The 23,468-nt window shown below is 36.5% G+C and overlaps 1 protein-coding gene across 1 annotated transcript in view; it reads left to right on the top strand.

Moving 5' to 3' along the window:
- The first annotated feature begins 7,750 nt into the window (after positions 1-7,750).
- spegb (striated muscle enriched protein kinase b) overlaps positions 7,751-23,468 on the top strand; it is a 95,814-nt gene continuing 80,096 nt past the window's right edge. The window contains exon 1 of the mRNA XM_048194385.1: positions 7,751-9,772. Coding sequence (XP_048050342.1) covers positions 9,346-9,772 — 427 coding nt within the window. The 5' untranslated portion in view covers positions 7,751-9,345. The remainder of the gene's footprint in view (positions 9,773-23,468) is intronic.

Consider the following 23,468-nt stretch of genomic DNA (forward strand, 5'->3'; position numbering starts at 1 on the left):
AAAAAAACAGGTTGCCAAAAGCAGCAAAAACATTTGGCATACTTCAGTCATACTTCCTCAATGATTACTTTATCATGAATATTTTAAAGAGATAGTTCACCCAAAAATGAAAATTGTCATTACTTACATGTTACATGTTGGTAACCAGACAGTTGACGGCACCCATTGACTTCCATAGTAGGAAAAAGTCAGTGGGTGCCATCAACTGTCTGGTTACCAACCTTCTTTAAAATATCTTCTTTTGTGTTTAACACAAAAAAGAAACTCATACATGTTTGGAACATCATGAGGGTGAGTAAGTATTTTTTGGGTGAACTATCACTATAAATAGGGTCTTACTATTAAATAGTCTTTTTTCTAACTTTAACAGAGCAGAAATCCTTAATGATTTCATTAAAATCCATGGTTCTAACAATTTGCATTGCATCTCAGTGCAACTCATGCATTCAGATGGAGATTTGTCCATCTGGTTTTCTATCTTGCATTTTATCTCAAAATGATAGATGTTATTTTAAAAATATAGAAATTAGCGGAAATAAGTTACTGCAGCCTCTTATTTACATGAAGTAAAGTAGAGCTGATTAATATTTTTAATGTGCATGATACATATTTTAAAATTGTATTGCATATATTGCTGACACAATAATTATTTCCTCTGATTAACACAAAATAAACTATTTTGAAGAATGTGGGTAACCAAACAGTTGATGGTCCCCAGTGATTTCCACATTATATATTTTTTTCCTACTATTGAAATTAATGGGGACCAGCAACTGTTAGGTTACCCACATTCTTCAAAATATTTTCTTTTGTGTTCAACAGAAGAAAGAAACTCATTCAGGTTCAAAACAACTTGAAAGTGAGTATGTGATGACCATAGACTGTAAAAAATATGGACGTAGCGTCCGTGACGTCACCCATAGAGTTCTGAACAGCAGTTCTGAAGCGTAAATGAGGCCGCGGCCATCTTAGCTGCACGTCACCGCACGTCACTCCCGGATAACTGAAAATGGGCAAAGAGGCGGGGAGGTGGTTTGAGCTGAAATGACTGGTTGCTGAAACCACGCCCGCCTAGCTCGACGTGACCATGTTAGCAGCAAAGGAGCTATCTATCTATCTTAGATACGATCTAAAATATTAATGAAGATAAGTTTTATCATCAAAAGGTTTACTGTCAATCTACGGTGTTTTTTTTAAGATATAGATCCTCCAACACCAGTAGTGTTGGTTGTGCAAATAACAACATGGAAAATCAAATGGGACTTCATACCTTTATAATGAAATAGAGATCGCGAGATGAATCCAATCTGTGGCACTTGGGTAAAATATGAGTGTCCATTGCAAAACAAAAAAACATTTCACATTTCTTCTGAATGATCTGCTCTCTGTCATCGTTCTTCAAGAAAGGATGCAATCTGAGCAGCGATCGTATCTAACAAACAAATGAGCCTGTGTCCAAAGTATATTTTTTTCAAAATAGTGCAGCAGTTTTAGTTATAATATCCAAGCAGTGCTGTCGGATTATGATATCCTCCCGCCATTGTCATTGTAGTAAATCTCACAATCAAAACTTTCAGCCAATGCCACGATCCAACAACGTGTGTTCTGTTTCTTCCGCATACATGCACATCTACACAGACACACATCAGTCTCGAATATTATGCAGCAAGCCATATTTTATAATTGTATAAAATAATCGAGTAAAAAAACACACATACGGCTGAGATGCCAAATTCAGCGGCAGCTGAGGTAACATGACGGCTCACAGACAGCAGCGCAAAATCTACCTGTCACTCAAGTGACCACGCCCTTAATTATGCAGAACTTTAAGGCTTAATATAATTTAAACGGATAAGTTATAAAAAATTCACCCCCCTCAGAGTTGTCATGAAGGGCAAAAATAGCAGTATAGACCAAAACCACAATTTGAACCAACTTGTAAACATGTTTTTTTCTGCTATAAACTTGGCCAATTTAACATGGGACTCTATGAGATTCTGCTCTCTTTTGGAGCCTGTCCCTAGCGGCCAGTCGATGAATCGCAGTTTAAGTTACTTCCGTATTGGCTTCACGAGAGAAAGGGGGAGGTTGCCGCTTGGTGATGACAGGATTTTAATTTTTGGGTGAACTATCCCTTTAAGGACAAGGGTCCACATACTAACTATTAGGATGCTGTCACTTTAAGACCTGCACGCGCTCGATTTTCTCAACTCACTTCAGACATAACCAACTGTGTTTATGTAAACCTTTTGTGTATTTGACAGTATTATAGCGCAATCAGACGCGAAAGATGAAGTCCATAGTCAGGTGCTGTTTGACAGGCTTAAGTGTGTGTACACGCTTCGGGTGTATGGGGTCAGAAAAAGCGCATCTCAGAACAGCACACGAACGACAGGTTTAACTGGCAGGGCTTTAAAGCACATGCAAATAAATAACTTTTGTGATTGCGAATAAGTGCAGTGTCCCGTGAGTAACTCTACCGCTGTGTTAACATGTGATGTGAATGTGTCGAGGTCGAGTTGTACGGATGGAGGCACCAGCAGAACTGCAACTGAAAGGATGTGCTTCTAAGGCAGATAGTGGAGACAAATCACACGACATTGGTGTTCGTCAAAAAACAGTAGTTAAGTTAATTCGGGATTTTTACACGGGTGATGATGATGAGAGAAAAACACTGACATTCTGAATTCAAACGGCAATAAAATCAATCGACTCGTCCCTGTAAATGTTGAAAACACCTTACGTTTTCATGAGAAACAATTACCATCCGAATAGGGCTTGACTCGTTATAAGAATAATAACTTGCTGCAGCTGCTATCTCACCTTCTTCAGCATGTAAAGCACGCAGACCGGCGACGGTGTCGGTGGGTGAAGATAATTGTGAGCTGCCGCTGCAGGCGGGGTCTTACTGGCGCGGATGTTTTATGTGAACCGAAGTAGTTAGTTTTGGAATTTTTGCTGTAAGACTAGCATCCCTTTTCTCCTTTTTAAGCTTATTTTTCCTTTTTTTGCGCACCACTATCACTTTTTTTTATCATTTTGAACACCAGCGAGGCTGAACAAGCAATAAAAGCCAATTTCCCATTTTCTAGTCTACATGCGATAGCATAACACAAAGAGGCGTTTCCCGATGTCATGGCGCAAATTGTAAAGTGATTTTGATTGGACGGTGATTTATCAGTCAGGCACATTTTCCAATCATTTTTTCTTGTTATTTTATTAGACACAAATCAACCACTTGTCAATCTCATTTCCTCCAGCCAATCACGGGCCCCCTCTATCCGCGGGCCCTGGGGCTTCAGCCCCACCTAGCCCTTATGTTAATCCGGCCCTGGCTGTAGTCCGTTTATAGCCTACTGTTAACTTTTTATATCTTACGACTTTATTTAGGCTTCAAAATCTATAAATGTTGTGTTAACTTGTAAAGATTATCTTGATAGACAAAACGTGTAAGTGTCATAACCCTTTGTTAAACACAGAGCTTATTATCTGCGATTTTCCAAAAGTCTATAGGAAAAATGCATAGGCTTTCAATCTAGGGAACCCGTGCGCCGTTAACTTCCGGGTTGGCCTACAAAAACGAGTCATCCGGGTAATAATTAGAATCGCTAGTGGACGTTAACAAGTACGCTGCTGTTCCATTTGCAGAATCACCGGACTTGCGTCCTCATGTCCACGGGAGTCCGTTCTCCTGAGTCGAACTTGCCAAGTCCTAACTACCAAGGACGCGAGTCCGAACTTTGCGAACTTGGTTTTGAGAAACGCCTAGCGATTCACCGAGATGAATCAGGCTTTCCAACGCTACATGTGGAGCGACCACCGAGTAGGAAGAATCGATTCACTTGAATGAACGTATGAATTGACATCAAAATCAGAATTCGTCCAATTAAACAAACACAACATGGAAAGCGAGTGTGACATTCCTTCCTCCTCTAAAACATTCAACAAAACTTGACAACAAGGTAAAAGAAAATCGTACCTAGATTAGCCTACATTAAATGTTGTTAACTTGCATCGAGGGTATGTTTGATTCGCGCGTCACTGCTAACTATTACTCCTAAATAACGCCAAAATGACTTAACCGAAAAAATACCTAAAAAAACGTTTTTTAAAAAGGTATTTTAACCTACTTTTGTGTTAAACGTAGGGCATAGATAAAATAGTATATGTTTAAATGTAAAGTAGCTAACTTATTAGCTAATGTAAATAATTTGCATGAACGTAAGAAATTATAGTAGCCTACAAGTAGGATGGAAGATAGGCTTTTAACTGAAATATATCATATTTAATTCCTTTTTGTTTTAAACCTTGTATTAGCACTTTTAACAATGTAAAGTTGTACAATAGACGATATTCAGGACTCCATTTAGCTGTTAAGTGCCTGGTATTTAAAAAGCTTACTGAAGAATCTGTGAATGGCTTTTTATAAGCCTGGGCTTAGATATGCATCTCATAATAATCTTTACACAGCTACGCTCACTGGTACATATGCTTTGGTGACTAGTGTATTCGTCTGCATAAGATAAGATGTCTCTCTAGGCATAACCATTTTGTATTCATCATATGCTCAACATGAATTGCTATTTTGCTTTGAAAACACTTTCAAGGTATAAACTCACACTGTCCTGAATGGCCTTGATGGTGATACTGTATGCATACCATCTAATATGAGTAATGCCGTGACTTGCATACTAGAAAACTAGACTGTCAAGAAGGCTAATGTGACCAAAAAGGAAAGCACAAGATATGCACCCAGATTATTTAGCCTGGCATAAAACTATACAAATAATTAGCTTTGATCAATGCTGACTTTGTTAAGAATTAGTTTATGAATTAAATGTGCCAAGACTATTGTTCCTTCTCCAGTTTGAATATTAACTGATGTTTCACAATAAGTTTTTTTCTAAAATATGACTTAATTTTGTATGTGGTCATGGAAATCACATTCTTTTTGAAGAAAAACTTGGACAAGAAGTTAGCTAGCAGTCGATTAAGCAATAAAATTTTATATTTATGAATTTTGAACACTGTAGATTATGAAAATATCTTATAAAATGTCTTTTCTTTTGTGTTCCTCAGAAACAAAAACTAATGTCATACAGGTTTGGAACAACATGAAGGTGAGTAAATGGTTACAGAATGTTTACTTTTATTAACTAGGCCTAGTGCTTTAATTTTGAAAGAATTTCGATATTTTGGGGGTGTTCCAAGACTTTTGGACTCCCTATAAAATTGTATTTAAAAATGTTAAAATGAGGGATTAGCTTATAAAAATCTCTCAATCATGTTTTAAGTGCACTTGGTATTTATCTGTACAATAAGACTGTCCAAATACTGCTGCCAATATTATCACATTGAACATTTTAGGGAACATTTGAACTTTTTATTTTATTTTAAATATATATTAGTATATTATAAAGGATTAGTTCACTTTCAAATGAAAATTACCCCAAGCTTTACTCACCATCAAGCCATCCTAGGTGTATATGACTTTCTTCTTTCTGATAAACACAATCGAAGTTATATTAGTAAATATCCTGACACATCCAAGCTTTATAATGGCAGTGAATGGGACCAAGGAGTATGAACCTGAAGAAAGTACATCCATCCATCATAAACATACTCCACACGGCTCCGGGGGGTTAATAAAGGCCTTCTGAAGTGAAGCGATGTGTTTGTGTAAAAAAATATCCATATTGAATCAGTGTGTCAAATCTGCTGTTCGGAGCGCCAAAGTGATTTCAGTCGTTGGCAGTTTGGCACGCGATCTGAATCATGATTCGATACACTGATTCATTTGTGCTCCGATGCTTCTTGAAGCAGTGTTTTGAAATCGGCCATCACTAAATAAGTCGTTATTTTGGCTTTTTTTGGTGCACCAAAAATATTCTCGTCGCTTTATAATATTAATATTGAACCACTGTACTCGCATGAACTGATTTAAATATCAATATTAATATTATCTTGAGAGAGGAAATGTCATTGCTCCCTATGGAGGCCTCACCGAGCCATCGGATTTCAACTAAAATATCTTAATTTGTGTTCCGAAGATGAACGAAGGTCTTACGGGTGTGGAACGACATGAGGGTGAGTAATAAATGACAGAATTTCCACTTTTGGGTGAACTAACCCTTTAACCCCCTGGAGCCGTGAGGAGCACACATTTATGATGGCTGGATGTGGATGGAAGCACTTTCTTCAGCTCATACTAGTGACCCCTATTCACTGCCATTATAAAGCTTGGATGCATCAGGATATTAATATTTCTCCGGTTGTGTTCATCAGAAAGAAGAAAGTCATATACACCTAGGATGGCTTGAGGGTGATTAAAGCTTGGGGTCATTTTCATTTGAAAGTGAACTAATCCTTTAATATAAGTTGTTTATATTTGGTTGTCATAGAAATGAGATATGGAAGCACATCACTGAAATGCAATTTATTTAAAAAACTTAAAAAATTGTCCTTGTCTTCAAGCAGAATGTGGGAAATGTGACCACAAGTGGGCAGCTTCTCTCCTTAGTGACATCACCGAGGAAACACCCCCATTTCAACCAGCAGGGGGCGATGTTTTACACGCACACCAGATGCTCCAATCATCACAGCATCATAGCGCTCTGCTTCCAGCTTTAAGTGAGACTCGACCACACGTAAGTGTAACTCTTATATTCATTGTTGTCCGTTAATGTCAATCATTCTCGTAGCCAGTGTCTTCATGCCTGCCATTCATCCATGCCTTTTCCAATCATCTTAGCCCCTAAAACAATGTCCTGCTGGAACATCTGCTATCTCCCCTATTGTGTTAGAATAGTAAAGTGTTGTATCTGCCTCCCCTGTTCCCTCCCACTCACTCAGAGACCTGTGCACCATCCACATACATTTGCTCTCAATTCAACAGTCTAGGGAGCGATGCTGTTTCTATGACAACCTGGTCCTGCAGGACAAACTGCAGAAAGGATTTTCCTTTCAAAGGGGGTTCCAAGGAGAAGGGAGCACATGTTTAGCATGAAATTCAGTGCTCTGAAATCCTTTTACTTGTTTATGATCTCATTTTAAAGTAGGGAAAATGAATATCAGTCATCTGTTGAATGTACAAGGGGGTTGGCGGTTTGTTATACAGATTATTCAATTCATACAAGTCTGTAAACATGTCCCTAATTTATTAATCATTTTGTTGCATAGCACACAGTATCATTTTATTGAATAATTAACTTTTTGTTGACTGTCAACATGTAAGTAATTAGTGATAGACTGATGTACCAATCAATTAATTAACAGAATGTTTCATGGTTTTTGAACACTCTTTTCTCATGTTTAACCATTTAACCAAAATTCAATAGGCCTATGTATGTGTATATATATATATATATATATATATATATATATATATATATATATATATATATATATATATATATATATATATATCCCCTAAAACATATGTATGTGTATATATATATGTATATATATACACACACACACATATATATGTGTGTGTGTGTGTGTGTGTGTGTGTGTGTATATATATATATATATATATATAATATATGCGTGTGTGTATGTATGCATATACGTGTTTGCAAATAGATTATTCTGTCTAAACTGTAAAAAAAAAAAAAAAATTGTTGGTTTAACTTAAAGTAAGTTACCTGGTTGCCTTAATATTTTGTGTTCATTGAAATGAACCATTTCAGTTAATACAATGAAGGTGATTGGTTTAATCAACAAGAACTCAAAATATTATGCTATCTGTACCACATTAATTATTGAAGTTGATTTGACAAAAGAAAAAAATGTTGTAATAACAAATCATGAAAATATATAGTGTGTTATATAATAGCAAATGATATGTACACACAATTTCTGGTGTTAAACAAACACTCTGTTTTATATTATACATATATAAAATATCAGCATTATACTATATTGCTCTCTTGTTGTTGTTACCAGCTTTGGACATGGACATAGTCAACCACTACAGTTAATAAATATTTTATGATGTTGTTGTCATCACAATTTAGACTGGAACCATGAAATAGTTTTACAATTGCATGTGCACAGTGTCCAGCAGATGGCAGTCTATGTTGTATTGCAGCTGTTGTTTTTTTTTTAGGGTCTTTTGTTTGGTTCTCATGTTCTTCTTTGGACTGTGCAAGATATCACTATGTTCATTAGATTTATGAGGAAATTCATTAATTTTGCTAACTATCACCATCGCTGATGAGATAATCAAATATCAATAGGTTTTGTTCTAAGGTCTGTTCGAGAAATTAGACAGGCTTACAAGGCTCGAGTGTTGAATCATGTTATTTTCTGAGGGGGAAAAAAAAAAACACTGCCAAGTCCGATGCTGGTGACGATGTCGCTTCTTACTCAGCAGCTATCTTTGACAGATGAATCAGAGCTTTATTCTGAACCCCTCCCTCATAAGGCCCCCATGTCACAATTTCTGGGGCTTGTGATTGGCTGTGAGTGCCAAAGAAGAAGATGATGGGCTGGGCCAAAGCATCCGGGCTGTCCAAAAAATTTGACCTATCAGAGTACAGCTGTTCCTTGATGACTTAGTGGGACTTGTCTGTCACCTCCCTGGGGGAACATGCGAATGTAGGGAGGGGGCTATCATGAGTGAGCCAGCTTAACTTGGAGGGCAAGGGGACGAAAGTCTGGGCACTGCAGGCACAGAGTTGGAAACCACTACAGAGTTGGAAATCCTGCAATTGAGTAATCATCAAGGATCCAGCGCTTATTTTTTCCTTTAGATGCCGAAGAACTGTGGGACCTGAGTCTGAGGGTGAAAAGCTGAGGCCAAATCTTCCAAAAGGCAACAGGGGTAGCTGCTAATGCAATATGATCCTCTGGGACTCGCTCTAAAAATACCAACCAGCCAGGAGTACATGCACAAGCTCCATTCGCCTAATTGGACAAAGATTAAACTTTTTGTTTTCTGTTTCTCTAATTGGACGTCTCAAGGATGTGAGAAACATATTCCAAAACATTTATAATGCAGGAAACCTGTGGGAAATTTCTACACACTTTTTTTTTGACATTTCTACGTGCCTGAAGGCCTTTCAGAGGGTCTTCTGTTAATGCAGGTAGAGATTTCCACTTTTTATGAAGTCATTTGATATGTAAGTATTGCATTAACTGGTGTTCATAACTTAAACCTGGAGTGGAGTCTTGCATTTAATGATGTTTGGAATATGTTTTCCATATCAAAACGCCAAATTATGAAAATCTATTTTATTTATGGACGATTTATTGTGCATTAGAGATACGTTTTAATGTAATTTGAAGTTTTAATCAGTTCAATAACGTGCAGCAGTTCGTAAAGAAGCTCTCAACTGCATCATGAGGAAGGCTGAGGTCCAGATGACCCTGAAGAAGGGTGCTGATGAAGAAGCAGGGGGAATGGCACCTCCCAGCCCCAGGATACCATCAAAACGAGCAAAAGTTAGTTCGGATCAGGTCGTACCAGACCCCGCTGCTTCCGTCTACCCAACCCCAACTCCTCCAGTGTTCATCCGGAAGATGAGGAATGCTGCGGTAGGTACCGGCTGTGATATCCGTTTGAAAGTGGCAGTGGCTGGAGACCCACAGCCTACCCTCTACTGGTACCACAATGACGACCTGCTCAACATGGACAACCAGGAATATGGAGGCCTCTGGATCAGAGACTGCAAACCGAGTGATGCCGGCCTCTATACCTGCATCGCCACCAACCATCTTGGGGAAGCCAGAAGCAGTGCTGTTCTAGCAGTTTTGGATTTGGGTGAAGGTAACTACAAATGTAGCTAAGTAAATGTAACATTTAATGTTTCATGTTTCATTTCGAAAGGTCAGTGACTTATTCAGACATCCTACAGCCTTGTAGAAATGAATGGAACACGAACATAAGGACATTGTGCCCTATTATCAAGCTTGTGTGGCTAATTATCGAGTCTAGGCTTCAGAGATAAAGGTGGCAGGCAAACGTTCCCACTCAACAAAACGTGGTACGTGATAATTTGCTAAAGGAGTAACACCCCTCAGATGAGTCTCACAAAATGGTGGATAATCCAGTTATGAAAAATAAAGTAGCCACCCCTCCTTCTTCAGTCACTTTGTTTGGTTGGGGTTCCATGGTGGCAGTAACATCAAGGACCTGTTTGGTGGGCTGAATGTGGAATGATGGGGGCAGCTGATGGGCTGAGACGAACTGTTCACCCATCTTAATGTAGAGCTGCTAAATTTCCACCCCCAATTTTCGGGTGCTCCATCTTCTCTGAAGGTTTGAAGTAAGCACTTCGCCTTCTTACTCAAATGGGAAAGACGAGGTTTCATGTGTTCTTTTGCAATTACCTTTGGGCCAAAATGTATCAGAGGTTGTTTGATTTCACACCCTAAACTGTATATAATTGTCCAAGTCTTTCTCAGAACTCAGAAACATTCGAACAATAAGGCTGAGCAATATAGCTAAAAAAAAGTTATCTCTATGTTTTTCGATATATAAACACCTCAAAGAGGGATTGTGAAATCTATTGACAGTCTTTAAAAAAACTTAAGTGCGAAGTAATTGGCATAATAAACTAATCAAAACGGTTGTAATGTTGCAAAATTTTATATACCCTCAAAAAATCATCACAATTATATGTTGAAATTTCAATATAACCTAAAAAACAATAGTGATTTGTTCCTTCATACTTTAAAATAATGGGTTAAAATTTGAAATTTGCTCATAAAGGAATATGGGTAACATTTTACAATAAGGTCTATTTGTTAACAATAGTTAATGTATTAACTAACATGTACTAACAATGAGCAATACATTTGTACAGTATTATTATTAATATTAAATGTTAGTTAATAAAAGTATAGTTATTGTTTGTTCATGTTACTTCACATGTGTATTAACTAATGTTAACAAATACAACTTTTGATTTTAATAATGTAGTGAATGTTAAAATTAACATTTAAGTTTAATAAATGTTGTAGAAGTATTGTTCATTGATAGTTCATTTTAACTAAAGTAGTTAACTAATGTTGACTAGTGTTACTGGGATATGTAGTATATTTTAGCTGTTCAGAAGTTGGTTTTGGATCACTTCAGGTGTTTATATGGATTGGCTTTGCCATCTTGTTGTCCTTCACAGTGCGGCACTGGCCACGTCAAAGCACATAATTCTGACAGTGTTATGGTTTCTCCGATGCCGCCAACATTGATCACCAAACTGTCAGCAATGCAGGTGTCTTTTATGACTCTCATTTGATTTGGGTTTCTCATTTGCACTCCATCAACAGAAATAATTTTGGCGTTTTATTTAGCCAGGTCAAACTTTTGCCCTTGCTGTATTTGCAACATGGTCTTAAAATGCAAAACTGGTGTATATTTATTGCATTCTATGTTAATGATTAGCGTCTTGACTCTTGAGCATTATATGGTGGTCTTCTGGGCATCAGAGATTTTTTCACAGTTGTGTTGCATCTCACTGGACCCAGTTTGGTTTGTGTAGTGCCAGGTTTTTCAGCCAAGGGTCTCTGGACCCCTGGAGGTCCCTGAAGGGGGTCTGTGGAAAAGATTTTGTGTATTAGGCATATAGAACTTTTAAGTTTTGCCATGTTCAAAGTAACTAATGATCTGTTTGCTATGCGTGATAGATAATGTTCATAATTACAATGTTATCAGAAAATCTAGCTTTTTACTGGCATGGCTGAGAATCTGGGTGTGTACATTTTGAAATCTAGGGCAGTGGTTGTTCTCAAAAAAGATAATCATATAATTGTGCATAGCAAAATAAACATCGTTTAATATTTTTCATTTATGCATTTATAATAATCTCAATTGTTTCCTAATATGGCCATGTCATGCTAATTTATATGATGGACTAAGCAGTTCATAATAACATTTCATTTAGATTTTTAGTGCATTTTTTGTTAACATTTTGTATGCTAAACAATTTTAATATCGAATAAACATTTGATGTCAAATCTGGGTCCTGGAGCAAAACCAGTTAAGACCCACTGATATAGAGTATGTGTCTATGACGTCTGTAGTCATGATACATGTGTCAATCTTCTGGACAACTTGTGGAGTTTACACCTGTCTTGTCACTCAGCTAAATGCCATATGTCTTTCTCTTTTGCTTTTCCTTTACAATGGCTTTTTTTCCACCTTCTCACTGTTATTCTCCCATTTCCTTTAAATCTTTCTTGAGTCTGTATTGTTTTACTTTACTTCTTTGTCATTCTGACCATTCCCATTCTGTACATCTCTCCTTTTTTCTCTCATTTTTATTTCTGCCTTTCTTACATCTTATTTCACTTCCGTGTCTTTCAATGCCTCTCCTGTCTTCTTGGCCTGAAGGACCATCTCTACCCTTCTGGTTATTTCTGACAGTGGAATGTGCCAGGCTTCAGATTTTTGTGATGTTAATAGGCCACTCATTCTCCGGTTACACAGGAAGACATCACAGCTATATATAGGCCTTCAGCACAGGAGTTTTGCCTAGACCTTATTCAATTAGAGTCAGTCTGAATGAAGGGGAGAATAAATATTTTTGTCTGGTTTACCATTTTAAAATTCTGTCATTACAAGTATGGTAAAAATAGCTGGCTTTGAAATAGTCTGTGTTGTTTGAGAGTCATTACTGATTTAGATTGTGAGACAAGAGACTGGGTTGACATTGGCTGGTCACCATCATGTTTATTATACATAGCAAACAAGTGTTTTAGGTAGGGTTTTTTTTATCCCTTATTGCAGAGGCTGAACTAGTAACATTCCTGCCATTATTGGCAAATCTATCATGGCAGACAATTAAAATTAACCACAGGTGAATGTTTAATGGCAGGTTTTAATCATTGATTTGTTTAGCCATGTTCAAAATTAAGCTGTAAAATAAAACCTAGATGAACAAACCTTTTTAAGGATTGAATCCTTATTGGTGCAACCAACCCTTGGACTTTAAATTGGTAAACATGCAACTGCAATGCATATTTTTGGTCTGCTTCAGCCGACACTCAAACCGAGAGTGCTTATATTCATCCTCAGCAAATAGTTCTTTTGTAAAGTGCCTGCTGTCTCTGTCTCTTCAGGGAACATTTCACCTGTAATTGCTCTTACACAGCAATGTTTCTAATATGGGTGTTTCAAACTGCTGGGTAATAATGGAAATGATGAGAAATGATGTACAGCAAGTAAAGTACATCTGAATATAGAAAGAAACATCAAAATCTACAGCTTTATCATCTTGGCAAAAGGAGTTGCTAACATAGCCTGTATTTTTTTCTTTACTTGGAGTCTTTACTGTTGGTTTTTATTTGAAAAATAGCATTCTTTCAAGTGCTGTTCTCATTGGCTTAAAAATTACGGTAGAAATTCTACTATGGTAATAAATGTAAATGACATGGATTGCTGTAATTGTGACTTTCTCAATGCAAATGAAAGAAAAATCTCAGTGTTTGAGTTTGCATTTGGGAGGGGAAAGTTGAGCAATAAGATGTGGGTTTGGCTTCAACCCACACACTTAGCAATAATTGCTCTGTAAGGAGATAGCACTCTGTTGTCTTGGCTATGCACAACTTTCCATTGGCCTCAGAGGTCAAACTGTCCACACAAACAATCTGTGGAGTGTGTAACGAAAGGTCTCAAACATCATTTATATTTGTGACCAAATGGAAATTTTAATCCCTGATAAATTGCTCGGATTTTAGAGGATTTCTCGTATCTTTGTTTTGCTAAGTTTTGAAATTTGTCATGACCACATATGACTCATGGAAAATGACTAGAGCATTTGAATATTGTTTTGTTCTTTTGTGGTCGGTGAAATGCAGTTTAACCATTTGCAAAGAGAATGATGGGGGGAAGTAATAACAGTCCCGCTAGTTGATTTTATATAAAAAGGCATCTACGCACACTGAAAAATGTTCTCGCAAACACTGAGGTACATTTTGTCACATTCTTTAACAAAGCACACAGCTGTGCCTCCTTCACTCATTAATTTTCAGCATATCACCAGCTTTTCTTTGTCCAGCTGAGAGGTTGTGTTGTTGCATTGCTCGTAGGTGGAGATGAATCAATACTGAATGCAAAGAGACTAATTCAGTGCATTAGAATTAACTGAGTTAATATGCATTTATTCTGTTTTGTGTAGTGATTCTGATGAGAAGAAACATCCCTCAGGCTGCACTGAAACGTTATTGCTTTTCCAATCTGCGATTGGCGACATTCTGCATCACTAGAAAGCCCATTTCCTCTGCTCTTTGTGACAGTTTTCCTTTCTTTTTAACGGCATTTACATCAACACTTAATGATGATCCACTGATTTTAATTTTCTTAAAAGCATCTTGTTTACTCTGTGCTTAGCTTCTCATTGGCCTTTAGTGAGTGGGTGGTTTTAACAAACCACTGGTGTTGCACTTTTATATGTGCCACCCCTGTAGCTTTTTGTTGCTGTAATCTCCAAATAAAGTTGTATACACACTCTTAAAGGAATAGTTCATCCAAAAATTTAAATCTGTCATTATTTACTTTTTTCTCTCCTTGAGAACCCTTGGTCACTATGAACTGATGCTGTATGGAAGAAAAAAAATCTCTTTTTTTTGTTCCATTGACAGCATACTACGGAAGCTTGTTTCCACCACTGAATTAAAAAAAAGATAATTACGACTTCTTATCTCACAATTCTGACTTTTTTCTCTTGCGAGATATAAACTTGCAATTGTGAGAAATAAAGTCGGAATTGTGAATTATAAACTCAGAATTGCGAGTTATAAACTCACAATTCTGACTTTTTTTTCTCGCAATTGCGAATTTATATCTCACAATTCTGACTTATAAACTCGCAATTTATGCAAGAGTAAAAATTACCTTTATTTTTTATTCAGTGGTGGAGACATGGTGGAACACCATGAAGATGAGTAAATAATTATAGATGTTTACTTTTGGGTGAACTGTCTGTATTATTATAATATATTTTAATAATTGTAAAGGTGCTGTCAATTTGTGTACACATTTAATCAATAGTTTTATAAAATATATAATTATACATTTATAAATATGAATTAGTTTATAAAATATCACTTTTTGGTGAACTATCACTGCGATATTACATTCTTATATACTGTATTGTTATATTATATGACAATGTTTGCTAATTCCAGTTTTCTCTGTATACTTAAGCTTTATAAAATATGCCACATTCTACAGTAGTGAAGTGTGCATATGATTGTTTTGTTGTGGCATTTATGTAACTTTGAGCTAATTAAAGCCATAATGATGGTCTGTGTAATCTCATTCCATCCTGGCTTGTATCAGAGGGGTGGCATGACCTCAGAGCTTTGTTAATGGATGTGATAAAGCATAACATGCTCATGCAGTTATATGTATTGATTTTGAACTAAATTTGAAAACTTACAGCATGCCACAAATGCCTTACCTAATCTTTTGGTACTGCTTTGAGGCAGTAGTTATGCTAGGGTGTTGAGCATATAAGATGGCTCCAGAATAAAAGCATCTGACTCACCAGTGTTTTAAAGAGCAAGAAAGGGCTTTGGGTGCCAACAGAGAAATAAACACCCCACACTTGCTTGAGACCTCTTCATCTCTTGCTTGCATTTTTAAGACCTGTGGTATTTCAGTCTAGCCCTTTTCACACTGGCATGTTTTCCAAGGTTTATGATGTAAGAAAGATTGAGAATTTGTAAGGGTGACCACACGTTTGGTTTGATTTGGATTGAGTCATCTTTCTATTTTCTCTCTCCCTTTCTGGAACAAATCAAAATTCATAATGCATTTCCATACTGTGCTCTTGTTCTCTGGGTTGAGAATCTTTTAAAACAAATGTGATGGGTGTTGATGCAACGGTGGTGTGCTGAACATGGGTAGATGATTCAATGAGTCAGGAAATGTTTTTAATGATGCTGTACAAATGATATTTTTTAAAACGGTGTGCTGAAAATGGATAGATATAACTGAAATAGAGATATCACACCTGTCTCTGTGACAGCACTTGGCTCTGTAAATGGCGAAAAAGAAAAATAGCATGGTATATTGTTCAGCGAGTGTGAAGCACTCTCAGCATTTTAATGTAGCTGTGCTTTTATAAACTTCACAAATGCGTGCACTACTAAGTCCTTGTGATGAAACGATACACCAGACGAAGTGAGGAGACTGCAGACCAACATATGCATCCTTAGAAACATATGTCATTGCTATACGAGGCTTCACCTGTTGCTCAGAGATCTCTATATAGGAGCATGGAATTCCTGAGTAGGCCCAGGCTGTTTTCTTTAGATCAAACTGCAACCATCAAACCCTTTTATTGCAATGGGAACTGTCAAGGTTATGTATGAGAGGTTGTCTGATTGCCTGACTAACACACCAATTTTTTTCCCCTGTCGTTGCCTGTAGCCCATTGATGCTGCTATTCAAAAATTCACAAGGTCTGAAGCTGTATGTGTTGAATTGGATAATATTGCAGGAATGTTAAAGGTCCCGTTCTTCGTGATCCCAAGTTTCAAACTTTAGTTAGTGTGTAATGTTGTTGTTAGAGTATAAATAAAATCTGTAAAATTCAGTGCCAAGCGAGATATTTTATTTAACAGAAGTCGCCTACATCGAACGGCCAGTTTGGACTACATCCCTCTACTTCCTTCTTTAATGACGTCACTAAAACATTTTTTTGACTAACCTCCGCCCACAGGAATACACAAGAGTTGCGTTTGTAGAGTGTGTTTGTCGCCATGTTGTCGAAACGCTGTTATTTTCATCCCGCAGTCCAATCACCGGGTCTGATTCCGGCTCAAATTGATAGGGTAAAATTAAAGACATGTTTACAATAACACTGAGCGCATGCATCTCCACGTTATGGTAAGAGGCATGACCTTTCCGGGCAAGGTTCGCTAAGCTGCTGTCGAATCACAACACAGGAACCGCTGGCACAATCAGAACTCGTTACGTATTTCTGAAGGAGGGACTTCATAGAACAAGGAAGTCATCAGCCCGTTTTTATGACAGTGGAAACAGCGGTATACAGATAAGTAAATTATGTAAAAAATACTGTGTTATTTTACACGCGAAACATGAACACATATTATATTACACACTATAAACACAATCAAAGCTTCAAAAAACCACGAAAAACGAGACCTTTAACGTTTAGTGATGGAGACTTGTTTTTATCAAAGGTTTGCATTTCACCTTAGTTTGCCACTTCATATCTATAACTATCAACTGAAGCATTAAGCAACAAGAGACCTTCCTCTCTGTTTCTCTGCTTAAACATGCATTGCATCAAATGCTTTTATTTAAAGTGGCAACAGCATAATTGTATAAGACATCAAGAAATAAAGTTCATTAACCAAACTGTTGGCTGCTTTCGATTCCCAAACAACGTAGCATCTTAATGAATTAATCTAGAATGTGTGGTCACAGGAGTGCACTTATTTGCCTTAACTTCAAATGTTATCCTGTTAGAATTCAGAATCTGAACTTTCTGTTTTCTGTAGAGCATCTTAGATGAAAGATTGTTGGTTTTTCATTCCATTTGTATTCCCACCAGTCAGATTCCACTAATGGCACTCCCTCTGTTTCCAATTAAACGCTGTTAATTAGCATAGCTTTAAAATGAAATGGATTCAAACAGAGTGCTTTCCCATGATGCCACACTCATGAGACTGGGGCAAATGCAACATTTGCCCCAGACCCCTTGATTAACTGAGGAGTCATGAAGCTTGTGCTAATTGAATAAACAGTTTCTGAGCTGAATAAATTCAGGTCCTTTAAGTAGTTCTGTATTGATATTCAAACCCCTTTTACACACAGATAGTGGTGAATATGTAATATTATAAATGCATTGTTCCAACTTTAAATTCTGGTTGGATGACCTGCATTCGAAGTAAAGTGTTGTCCTGTGGTGTTTTAATGTGTAATGAGGATCTATGTGTGGCTTTATTGTTTTTGACAGAAAAATAATGAATCAATACATCAGGTCACCTCTATATGCTCTTGTAGAACGTATAGAAAAAGAAAGATCGTCAATTAATGCTGGCTGTAATGAAATTATGTAATACGCTACTGTTCAAAAGTTTGGGGTCAGTAAGTTTTTTTTGGTAACACTTTACTATGGGGAACAATTCCCACTTTTAACTAGTTACTTATTAGCGTGCATATTGGCAGTTTATTAGTACTTATAAAATACATATTAATGGTTTATTCTGTATGACCATTATTCCGACCCAATACCTAAACTTCAACACTACAACAACTACCTTACTAACTATTAATAAGCAGTAAATTAGGAGTTTATTGAGGGAAAAGTCGTAGTTAATGGTGAATATGTGTTGCCCATACTAAAGTGTTACCGATTTTCTTTTTTTTTTTTGTGTGTGATTTTTTTAATTTATTTATTTTTTTTTTATATTCTTATTCAGCAAAGATATTCAAAAGTGACAGCAGAGACACTTATAATGTTACAAAAGGTTTCTATTTCAAATAAATACTGTTCTTTTGAACTTTCTATCCATCAAAGATTTCTAAAGGATCATGTGACATTAGAGACTGGAGTAATGGCTGCTGAAAATTTGCCATCACAAGAATTACATTGTAAAATTTATATTATAAGAAAACAGTTGTTTAGTTTTAGTAGTATTTTAAGGGAAACATACAATTACATGACATGATGTACAGTTATTGAAATGATGTGAGCGCTGCATAATGCAAAAGAGTTGATTTATTAATAATAAATGTAATGATTGTCTTTTATAATTTTACTACGGTATATCACTGTTTTATTAAAACAGTCATAGTCATACTTTGCAAATGAATTTAATTCAAATTAAGTATTTTAAAATGCATTTATGAGCCTTTTAATGGCAGATCTGGGGAGTTTCATATGAAACGCTACAGTCTTATTTACTGTATCTCTCTCTTCTGTGACTGTGAACTACACGTTGATTGAGTGGATAGTGAGACACAGGGTCCATCCACCTCATCTTTTATTCATGACAACTTTAGCCTGCAGCACAGATTGATGAAGCTTGAGGATCTGCACTGTTTAAGGCATGTATGAATGTTGGAGTAGTGCCGTGATATGAACATATCGGACAGGTATCAGTCCGTTTCAGATATCTGGTATGATGGTTTGATTTATCATCACTGCGGAGGCTTCAGTCCTACAGACTGGCTGCCATTATCTCAGTTTGATCGTGCCTGTGGTTTGATGGCCACAGAAAGACAGGGACTTCCCCTAAGCGAGCTGCAGTTGTTGCTGTCCTTCAGAGTGTGGATAAACACCTATGCTGTGTGTGTGTGTAGATGTGTGCATATATGAGCGAGACTGACACTGAGCGAGTCCCACGTGCAGGCTGCCAGTGAAGTCATGTGCTTGAGATAATTCCTAATTTAAGCCAGTGGTGATCAAAGCCTGCAAACACCCACCCAACCTCTAGTCATCATAATAACCCTGACAGTCTAAGATCCCACAATACCGCTCTGCTTCTGAGGTGACTCAGTACCTAAGGGATCACACACGTTTGTTCTTTGCAGTGGGGACTGGGGACAATTCTTTAATATTTTCTTTCATTTATTTTTCTTTTTTATATTTTCCTTCAAAACTCACAGAAGTACTGTGAGGCTATCTTTCATCCTTTGGTTTATGCGGCAATAGTAAAAGTACAGTTAAAAAAATTTGCATTTGGAGGCTTTATCACAATATTCATTTATAAGACAAGTTACTTTACATTATTATTAACTTGCTGTTTCTTAAATTAGAGCAGAAAAAATGTTGCTTTATTACTTGATTGTGCTGAATACTGTACATTTTGCTTTTTGTCAGAAATCATGTTTAAAACACAAGTCTAAGTGGTGTCTGCATTATAATTGTTTTAATGTGGTAAATCCATTTAGCTAAAACATCAAGATCAGCTGATGACTCAAGAATTTGAATTAAATTTAGTTGTATTATTGTTCCAAAGCAGTAAAGAGCAGTCATAAATAATGATAATTACATTTTAGACACAATTTAGTCTTTAAATGCAGTTTTCACTTTATATCTAGTGTTTACAATTGCACTGCAACCTTTTGTTTTACAGAAATATTTTTACTTTTTTTTTTTTTTTTCTTAATATTTTGCTTTTTGTTGCCTCACATACTTAAAGCAAGATATATTACTTGAAGCAAAATTGTTTTGTTTTCATAATATATGCTAAATAAATTTTTCTTACCTCACTGACAAGTTGTATTTCCTTGTTTTAAGCATAGTTTAGTGAGGTTTATGCTTAAAATCTGCCATTGGGGCAAGAAAATAACACTTAAGTCATGATAGATGTATATATAATCATGCTTGGTTATCAATATATGCCATTTTTATTTTATATTTTATTTTATTTTTAATATCATTTTTAAATATCACATATTATCAATTTTAAATATCACATATTACTTTTTTACAAAATTATACAACCAGACAGAAGAGCAAACTTCTTATCATTACAGCTTATTTGTGACTGAAGAAATTTTGCATGTTACAGTTCCCCTGGTCTCTCTAACATGATATTTTCACATCATTTTCTTTATCATTTTGAACCTACAATAACTGTTGGTTGCTTGGTGGCATCTGACCAATGATCTCTGTGTTTCTGATGCGATTTTTGTAGCTTTTGCCACCCGATAAACACCGTTGAGAATTGCTATTGTCCTTCTCTGTTTGTTAAAGTACTCTGTAAAGCTAAAAGGACTCCTAAGAGAGCAAAAGGCCATTATCAGCAGCCACAGACACTCCCTATAATGCTCTTAAGAGCCTGATTCTGAGCTCACTGTGTTGAGTGCATCTGCAATGTTGACTGCATTGTTGCTCAATGGCTTTTTGTTGTTGGCTTAGTGCGTCATACTCTGCGGGGTATTTTGTATTTACCTCATAAATCGGCTAGCATTGGTAAAAGCTTCACTCTGAGTAGAAAAGGTTACAAAATTTTCGGTTATTAGGGAGATTGGAACATTATGTTTCTCTGCTTGTAGTGCAACAAAACCTCATTTCACCGTGTCATTTGGATTGAACGGCAGACACAGTGCTTAAAAATACACTTGTCAGTTTTGGCAACTGTTCCTAAAGTGTTAGACAGGCGATTTAGTTGGTATATTTTTTTAAATCTGTCTTTCTTAATGCTGATTGGCTCTCAGGATGATTTGCTTAAATATCACATATACACCCACAGAACTGTGGTATTTCACTTAAACTGTCCTACCTCTCTCACATATCATATTGACCTACTTAGTTAATAATGGGACCAATTTAATCCTATTGTGTTTGTGCAGAAAAGCTAAACACCTCTCAAAATGTGCTGAAGTGAGTCACCAGGTTTTATGAAAGTTTTAGTCAGCCAGTCAGTCAGCTAGTTTGATGTTGTGATGGAAATATAAGCAATTAACCAACATTATATTATATTCCACAATCTTAGAGAATTGATCTCAATTCACATTTAATCATTTAGAAGATGCTTTTGTCCTACCCGACTTTCAAATGAGGAAAAAATACAAACAACAATATTAGCAGTGTTACAGCGGTTGTAAACTGATTTTGCTTTAGGATCTTATATAGTGTTTATGTATATCTGACACTGGACCACAAAACCAGTCATAAGTTGCACGGGTATATTTGAAGCAATAGCCAGCAATACATTGTATGAGGCAAAATTATTGACTTTTCTTTTTGCCAAAAATCCTTAGGATATTAAGTAAAGATTATGTTCCATGAAGATATTTTATACATTTCCTGCTGTAAATTTATCAAAAATTTATTTTTGTAAACCATACATCAATGGAAAGCTTATTTATTCAACTTTCATAAAATTGACCCTTATGAATGGTTTTGTGGTCAAGGGTCACTTATATGTTTGTATGTTTGTGTATGTATGTGTATTTCTCATAAGATTTAAAGAAGTACATTTTAATGCCTACCAGACTCTGGCTGGCTTCATTTCCTGATTCTTTTTCCATCATCAAGTTCTTTTTCTACTGTATCCTATCAATAAGTGGCAAAAACGTCAGGTAAAGTGGGTTATTTCTGGTAAAGGGCTAATGTGACTTGAGCCAAAACAAATGTCTCCTTTAATGGACAGAAGGAGAATAATGTCTGTGTGCTCAGGCAGACAGAGAGATGAAACACAGGATAAAATTTGTCTGTGTAATTTTATTAGCACTTTTCCATTACGTGACTGTACGTCAGAGTCAGGACTGCTCTTATTGGATGATCAATGCACAGGATGGACCAGCTAGTGCAAAGGAGCTTTAAATAAATGTTCCAGGTTCAATAACCACAGGGAAAAAAGCCTTACAGGCTAAAAAATAGAAAAAAGGCTAAATTTGAAGTTACAGTAAGGCATTTACAATGCCGGGCCAGGCAGTAGACATCAAAATATATGCTTTTCTTGAAGTATAAATGTTGGCTAGTGTGATAGAATTGCTTACTGATCTTGTTTGTGTACTCCAATGTTATGACCACAAATGTGTACGTATACCAGAAAGGAACCATTTATGTGCAGCAAACTCCACCCACAGGAACTAGATAATGGATTTGCACTATATATACTACTCTTTGCAACTGCAGAGAAAAAAAGACTGGATTTGTGGGGATAAGAAAACAGGAAAAGATGAGGAATAAGAGACATGAGCAGCAAAGGAGCAAGTGAAGTGGGCTTAGAGTCAGACAGAAGAGAGGGAGAGGAGAGGAAGGCAGAAAATGGAGGCTAAGTGTTTTCGAGGGCGTCAGCTGGAGGTGTCAGTCTCACATCATGGCTGCTTGGCAAGTGCTTTTCACACTGGATGTGGAATAGAATTCATGCTGGAGAACACTGAATCTATAAAGTTTTTGTACAAAAGTAAAAAAAAAAAAATGTAGATCATAAAATTAAACATTGAAATTTAGAATTTTAATATCAATGATTATGGTATTAAAAATTGCAGCCAATGTCCCACAAGATTTCCATGCTGTCATCTGCCTCTAATGGATAAATGTGAAACAAAATACTGTACACATGTCCTCTGAAGTCAACAAAATATATGGGGAATTTTCTCCTCCTTTTATATAAGTTCATCTCTTTTTATTTTGCTGTCTGTGCATGATTATATGGTTGGTTGCATTTTTATATTGTATACATTTTATTATCCTGTTAATTGCAGTAGTTGTTTACACACAGTTGATTTCTTTTTGATTTCTTGGTTAGTTTGGACGCCCTTGCTGTTTTCCTCTAGGACACAAGTACATGAATATCACATATCAGTCTGCACTTATGTCCAGAGTCCAAAATTAACCCTCGCCAAACACCAAATGTGAGTAAAAATTAGATACGGGCAGTAAATAGAACAGAGGTATTTGCCGATTGGCTGGTAACTTTATTAGGAACTGCAGCATTTGATGTTTTAATTCAAATTGGAAGAACATCTGTCTCTCGCTGATATATAAGTGACATGAGCGATTCAAATCGTGTACTGATGAAAACAT

This window comes from Megalobrama amblycephala, linkage group LG6 (genome assembly GCF_018812025.1).
Source record: "Megalobrama amblycephala isolate DHTTF-2021 linkage group LG6, ASM1881202v1, whole genome shotgun sequence".
NCBI classification, from domain to species: domain Eukaryota; kingdom Metazoa; phylum Chordata; class Actinopteri; order Cypriniformes; family Xenocyprididae; genus Megalobrama; species Megalobrama amblycephala.